Source organism: Sabethes cyaneus, chromosome 2 (genome assembly GCF_943734655.1).
Source record: "Sabethes cyaneus chromosome 2, idSabCyanKW18_F2, whole genome shotgun sequence".
NCBI classification, from domain to species: Eukaryota; Metazoa; Arthropoda; class Insecta; order Diptera; family Culicidae; genus Sabethes; species Sabethes cyaneus.
Window position 1 is genome coordinate 139,715,923 of NC_071354.1, and position 7,676 is coordinate 139,723,598.

General features: G+C 40.0%; 2 protein-coding genes across 2 annotated transcripts; both read right to left on the reverse strand.

Annotated features, from left to right (window-relative positions):
• Positions 1 to 1,058, reverse strand: LOC128736074 (peritrophin-1-like). Its single transcript, XM_053830557.1, has 3 exons — positions 1,052 to 1,058; positions 433 to 1,001; positions 1 to 315 (listed from the first exon to the last, which is right to left on the reverse strand). Exons 1-3 carry the CDS (start codon positions 1,056 to 1,058, stop codon positions 1 to 3), a joined length of 891 nt encoding a protein of 296 aa, XP_053686532.1.
• Positions 1,059 to 4,825: 3,767 nt separating this feature from the next.
• On the reverse strand, positions 4,826 to 5,366 carry LOC128736076 (peritrophin-1-like). Its single transcript, XM_053830558.1, has 2 exons — positions 5,273 to 5,366; positions 4,826 to 5,127 (listed from the first exon to the last, which is right to left on the reverse strand). The coding sequence occupies exons 1-2, from the start codon at positions 5,364 to 5,366 to the stop codon at positions 4,826 to 4,828; spliced, it is 396 nt and encodes a 131-aa protein (XP_053686533.1).
• Between the last annotated feature and the right edge of the window lie 2,310 nt (positions 5,367 to 7,676).

Sequence of the window (7,676 nt, forward strand, 5' to 3'; positions counted from 1 at the left end):
TCACAATACACTCATCGTAACGGTGAACAAAAGTACGGCAATCGAGGAAACAGTATGGATATCTGCACCCGATTGAACCGGTGCTGATCCTGATCCCGAGCTGGAGCCAGAATTGGATCCCGGATTGGAACCGGATCCTGGGCCAGTATTTGCGTTCGAACCTGAACCAGAACTACCGGAGTTTGCTGCTGATCCAGAACCGCCGGAGTTAGCTCCTGAACCAGAATTATCTGCAGCTCGGCGGACTCTTACTGCAGTAGATTCCGATGAGCTTGCATTTGCTTCTGATTGACTCTGTTCTGCCTCGTCTTCCTTCTCATCATTCTTATTTTCATCAACATCATCAACAGGTTGCTGCTCTTCCTGTTCTTTCTCTTGTTCTGCACCATCCGCCTCAGATTGATCTTCTTCATTTTCATCAACGTTATCTACAGGTTGTTCCTCTTCCTGTTCTTGCTCTTCATCAGCATCACCGTCCTCAGGTTGAGCTTCTTCAACGTCGTCTTCGATCCTATCGCCATCCTCATTGCATTCATCGTCGACGTCATAATCACAGATACAACTCTTCGAATTCCAATACAACTGGTAGGGGCAGCTCAGCTCAATTGGTTGAGCAGACACGCACGCGTAGAACTTGCGACAATTCCGGTGTTTTACAAAAACAACTTCTTCCCGAGGCTTAGAGTTCACGGGACATCTTGCGGTTTGTGGCAAACATTGCTGGCTGTGTGAAATCGTAGTCAAATTGAACTGCGCCTCTTTCGCAGCATCCCCCCGGGAGCAATTAGAAGCACGTGGATAATCGCAAAAGCCCTGCTCTTCATTCCAGTGAAGTCCTGATGGACAGGATTGTTCGACCGGATGGGATCCAACGCAAGTTAGAAACTTACCGCAGTCGATCGGATGAGCCAAGTGCACTGTCAGCTCAGGATTAAATTTCCTCGGACACAGCAACGAAGAAAGTGCGCCGGAAACAAGGCAGAGCGTAATGAGAACTAAAATTCAGTTATAAAATGACTAATTTGCTGGTAATATAGTGCTTGCAACTTACCAATCATTATCACTATTATCGTAATATCGGTAATTCGGAATGTGAATAACTGATGATCGGGCGAATACTTTTATAGTCGATGTTATCAGCAGATCCTTCAAAACCTTTTTTATCAGCAAACAAATTGATCGAAGTGCTAAAGTTGTTTCTCATGCAATGCACTTAGTTAACATTTAATTAAACTAAGCGGAGTAGTGTTTGCCGTTTGAAAATGTGCCGACACAACCTCAAGCGGCAATCCACTAGTCGGCAATTGTATTGATAATGGATTTGATTTTATTTAGTTTCATTACACTAACATAATATTTTTTTTGTTAATAATCCGTGAATATTTTTTCATGCGCGTTTATGTAAGACAATCTTTATATTCCTACTAGCTGTCCCGACAAACTTTGTATTGCCACAAATTAAACTATGTTGTATCGTGAATCTCGGATGACCTTTGTCACAATCTCGAGCTTTGCAAGTTTCTGGGGAGTTCATGGGTGTTTTAATATACAAATTTTTCTTACAGTAAAGTAGAAAACAACTCCCCCCATTGCTGAGCCTGATAAAATAAAGCGGATAGCATTTAAATATTCGCCATCATCACAAACCATTTCGTCGAATACCATTTTGCCGAACATCAATTCTCGGTTGACCATAACGCGGAGTAATTGTTTCGCAGAATACCATTTCGCGAAAAACCTTATGCGGGATGTACCATTTCACGGAAAATTTTTTCGTAGAAAGTACCATTTCGCAGGGGTGACCCACCTGACGGAAAGTAATAGAGGTCAGTAGATCTAGGAAAATAAATAACCCTAGATAGAGGTGATCTCTACGGGGGGCTGCCCCCGGCAGTGGCCGGCGCTTCCGCTGTGGCCGTCTCGCGCTGAACTATCTAATGTGACTATTGATAGTTTTTGGTGGTCTTGTTATTTATTAATGTTTTATGAGAGTCTAAAATTTCTCAAGTTCGATTAGTTTTTGAGTTACACAAAAATTTTTGTTTTATTTGTATGAGAGTCCTTATCCCCCTAACACTGGGGTGAGGGGTCTCAAACCATCATTGAAAAAATTCCTGCCTCCAAAACCCCCCATATACCAAATTTGGTTCCATTTGCTTGATTACTTCTCGAGTTATGAAGAAATTTGAATTTTATTTGTATGGGAGGCCCCCCTCCTAAAGTAGGCAGAGGTTTCAATTCACCATAGAAAAAATTCTTGTCTCCAAAAACACCCACATGTCAAATTTGGTTCCATTTGTTTGATTAGTTCTCGAGTTATGAGGAAATTTGTATTTCGTTTGTATGGGAGCCCCCCCCCCCCCCTCCTAAAAAGGTAAGGGGTCCTAATTCATCGTAGAAAAAATTCATGCCTCCAAACATACTCACATGCCAAATATGGTTCCATTTCATTAATTAATTCTCGAGTTATGAAGAAATTTGTGTTTCATTTGTATAGGAGCCCCCCCTCCTAAAGTAGGCAGAGATCTCATATCACCATAGAAAAATTCTTGTCTCCAAAAACACCCACATGTAAAATTTTGTTCCATTTACTTGATAAGTTCTCGAGTTATGCAGAAATTTGTGTTTCATTTGTATGGGAGCCCCCTCTCTTAGTGGGGGGAGGGGTCTCTAACCATCATAAGAACCTTCTCTGGGCCCATAAACCCCTATATGCAAATTTTTACGCCGATCGGTTCAGTAGTTTTCGATTCTATAAGGAACATTCGGGCAGACAGACAGAAATCCATTTTTATAGGTATAGACTAGCTGACCCGACAAACTTCGTATTGCCACAAATTAACCTGTGTTGTACATAAATCACGAATCTCGGATGATCTTTGTCACAATCTCGAGTTTTGCAAGTTTCTGGGGAGTTCAACCTTAGATGATTCATTTTGGCAGTTACGTAACTATGAAAGCATCCCAGGTAACCAATAAGCATCCCCAATGCTATTCAAATATAGGCCAATAAGCATTTTCGCCTTAAATGCTACTTAAATGCTACTTAAATGCTATATTGGCAAAATATACAGCTACTTCACTGATAACCTTCTTATAGTGCTTACAATGCTAATTTACAGCTAATTACCGACACGAAGAATTTGAATACAATTTTGGATGCCAGTTTACAACACCTATGCAGTCAAAAAGCTAACATACAATAACGTGCAGTATAAAATGAAAGATACGCTGATTTGCTGCTTACGTTAAGGCTTATTAGTTACCTGGAATGGGTAGTTTAATATACAAATTTGCAATTTTTCCTCACAGTAAAGTAGAAAACAACTCCCCTGTCCCCTCATTGCATAGCCAGAAAGCGGATAGTAATATTCGCCATGATTGTACAACATTACGCCGAATATCATTTTGCGAAAAACCTTAAGTGGAATGTACCATTTCACGGAAAACTTTTTTGTGGAAAGTACCATTTCGCGATCCTCTCCTTACTCGCTATCGCTCTTTCCAGGAAACCCAGGTAGATCTAGGACAATAAATAAACCTAGACAGTAGTGATTTCTGCGGGGAGTTGCCTCCCCACAGTGGGAGGCGCTTCCGACGGCGGGTCGCCGGCAACACTCGCGGCCGTCTCGTCCTGAATGATCTAGTGTTACTATAGATAGTTTTTGTGGTCTTGTTATTGACTAATGTTTTATGGACGAGTCTTGTCCCCCATATCCCCCTACCACAGGGGTGAGAGGTCTCTAACTAGCATAAAATAAATTCAAAACTCCAAAATCTCCCACATGCCAAATTTGGTTCCATTTGCTTGATTAGTTCTCAAGTTATAAGGAAATTTGAATTTCATTTATATGGAAGCCCCTCTCCTAAACAGGGGAGGGGTCTTAATTCTAAAAGCCCCACTTGCCAAATTTGGTTCCATTTGCTTGATTAGTTCTCGAGTTATGAGGAAATTTGTTTTTCATTTGTACAGGAGCCCCCCCCCCCCCTCTTAAAGTGGGGAGGGGTCCTAATTCACCATAGAAAATATTCTTGCCCTCGAAAACCTTCACAAGCCAAATTTGGTTCCATTTGCTTGATTAGTTCTCGAGTTATGAGGAAATTTGTATTTCATTTGTATGGAAGCCCCCCTCCCCCCCCCCCTTAAAGGGGAGAGGAGTCATAATTCCCCTTCTAAAGAGGGGAGGAGTCTCAATTTACCATAGAATAAATTCTTCTCACCAAAAACACCCACATGCCAAATTTTGTTCAATTTGCTTGATTAGTTCTCGAGTTATGCAAATCTCGAGAGATTTGTGTTTCATTTGTATGGGAGCCCCCCTCTTAGTGGGGGAAGGGGTCTCTAACCATCACTAAAACCTTTCCTGGCCCCAAAAACCTCTACATGCAAATTTTCACGCCGATTGGTTCAGTAGTTTTTGATTGTATAAGGAACATCCCGACAGTCAGACATACAGAAATCCATTTTTATATAGAAGATTCTATTTATCAACATTTTATAAAAGACGACAATCTTAATGAAAAAAGAAAAACGATGGTCGTGTTCGAAAAAAGAGGTTAAGGCACCCGAAACTTACTAGGAATGATGCCATAGATCGGGAAAAAATGCAAAACAAGATTTACCTACATCTACTACTCGATTTCTTTTCGTTTGCTATCTCAAACTTTCCCTCAAATGAAATGCCAAATATTTTTGAATTTTCACTCTTGTCAAATTTTTTCAAAACATAAAAACTAATTGGAGCCTCTTTACATTAACTTTAATCAGATAGTATTATATTTATTTATACTAAAAACCAAAAGATAATTCATCGATATATAAATACTAAGAAGAACCTGGACAGCCAGCCGGTGGCGTAGGAGGAGGTCTAGATGTCGTTGTCGTTGTAGGAGGCAGACTGCAAGTTACTGCCCAGGGCCAATCGCATACATTTATCGATTGATTCCATAACAGCGGGTCAGGACATTGCATTTCTACAGCGTAACCATTGCTGCATACATAGTATTTACTGCAATCCCATTCGTGTGGCAAGAAAACTGGCTGGTCCAGCGGATCACAAATCGCAGGACATCGGGGATCTTGCGCGAATGCTCCCGTCGCGAGCAAACAACCAACGATGAAAAGCGCTGAAAAAATGCAACGAAATTTGAATTGATGAAATTTTAGTGAGATACATAATTCATTCCTATAAACTACAGACAGTACTGATAATTATTATATGTGTTAAAAATAATATTAAATCTCCTGCCATTTGTTAGTAAACAAACTTACTCAGCATTTTGATGGTTTTGACTGTAGATGCACGCAAACAATCGCTATTTATACCAACTAGCGATGCAGCTTGCAGCTCTTCCGTGTTGAACATTTCCTCTTTTTATAGACAAACTGTTTTCTGCCGTTATTCACGTTTTAGCACATACATTTGGCATAGCAGTGAAGCTTGCGATTTGTTGATAGCCAATTCTCTAGTGCTTATGATTTTTTTCAATATGCCAACAATCATTTGTTCAATTGATGATATTATTTCGCTTAACTGAATTCAAATAATCCAATTTAAATTGAACAATCAACCGTTCAATTTAATCTAGGATTGACATTCATATGTATTTTTACTTAATCCCCGATTCTAACCTGCTATTGTGAGTTGTATTTAAGGGTCGACTATGATTATAGCTTGAGTTTGAAATCATTTGGTTGCTCTCCAAGCGGTCAATCTCGCTTTCAGCCTTCTTCGGATATATACAAATTATTTAAAGAAATTCTTCCCTTGCGATATACGATCAAAATAACAATGCTGGTTTAACAAGTCAGTCAATGATGGATCGAATTTCGACCATAAGAATTGATAGGACCCTATTAGTATTTGGGGAACATTTGTGTCTCAATAACTAATTTAATGGCTGTTCCACGAACAGAATGTTCGAATCACTTTAAGGGCATTACAAAAGCTTCGTTTCGCCTTGTTTAGTCACTAAGTGATATTTCTGCTTGAAAACTAGAACTTTGTTCATGCAAAAAAGTAATTTTGAAATTTTTAATGCATGTGTTTTTTTTTCTTTTACTTAGGCCATTGCAAATTATTTTTAAATTTCTTATCAGGGGGGAGGGCCCTTTGAAATTGGCATAAAAAATCGGGGGGCATAAAAATAAATTGTCGGATATAACTCAAAATTTTTTTATAAATTCAATCGCCCGTGGGCTCTACAGCCTGAAAAACTCGAAAAATGAGTATTTACGCTACTAACACGGAACAGAAATGGAAATTTCAAACCACGGAATTTCCGAAAATCGGCAAAAAAAATTTCATTCGATATTTTCTTTTTTTTCGTATTTTTTGCTTGGAAAATAATAACGTATATATTAAAAGCATGAATAGATTTCGTTTTCACGTTTAAACTTTAAGCAAAAATGCTAAAAACGCAGTTTTTATTTTGCTCGATTAAAAAAATTTCTTTGTTTTTTTTTTCAACTAATTGCGCAAATCGCAAGACCAAGTTGAGGCATCTCGCACGTAGGGTCCCTCTGTTCTGGATGCCCGTGGGGTTGTGAAATAGAACCGTTTTCCTTATGACTGTCCGGTTCATCGTAGTTTATTGATGCTTCATCAGATGTCCGATGGTAATCTCCCCAAGTTGTGTCTGCTGCTCGTGATTCATATACACGCAAATCTTATTTTACGTCCACTATTATGGAGCGTAAGAACAATCGGTCGTAAAAAGGGTGGTCGTTAATTCAAATTTTAGACGTAAAATGAGACGGCATTAATTCAAATTCCGTTCGTTAAAATATTGACGCGAAAGGAAATCACGAAAAATAAATGGACGTAAAAAGAGATGCGTACATCCGCCGCTCTTCGCTTCCAGCTTTTGCTCCGTCAAATATCGTTCGCAAGTGCGGGCATGTCCTCTGTGAGTATCGTCAAATCCATAAAAACTACCGGTCTAATAAGGGCTATGTACTTTTTCAGCCTCGTACGGTGGCTATCGTTTGCTAGCGGATGGAAGCGTTTTGCGACGGGTAGACTCGATTTTCTCCTTAAATGCGCCGCAAGATCTCTTTATTTATGTTAACCGCGGCCACCAGCGATCCCAACGATTATCATCCAGAAAAGTGCACGTTCGTCTCTTTGAGCATCTGCCAATCATGTATGGACTGCGACGCATTTTCTTTTAGGCCAATCGTACTAGCCTCCGTTTTCAGTCTAGCGCAGATGGCCTCCACCGTTGCGAAGTTTCGGCCTACAATATCAAAGTCATCTGCGTAGTCAAGAAGTTTGCTACCTTTACTGAAAATTGAGTCTCTCGTTTCGATTTTGCTCGCCGGAACCTCTTCTCAAGGGTGATATTGACAAGCATGCAGGCACAGAACAGAAATGGAAGTAGAAATCCAAACACGTACATGCTACTTTCTACAGATACTAGCGAACCTGGCGGCAGCGAGTCACGTTTTTCCACGAAAACACACGAACGCATACGAATGCACACGAAAGCATGTGAAAGCTGCTACGCGATTGGCGGCGAGCGTTCTGCTTATATTACTGTTATTCGCTTCTGTGCGAAAACCTTCCCAAAGAAAAATAAAAACAAAAAAGACTCTGTTACCAGTTTTGATAGCCGAATCGTTCGGACTTCCACTTCTGTTCTGTGATGCAGGTTAAGCTGTCAACTTGTCTCGA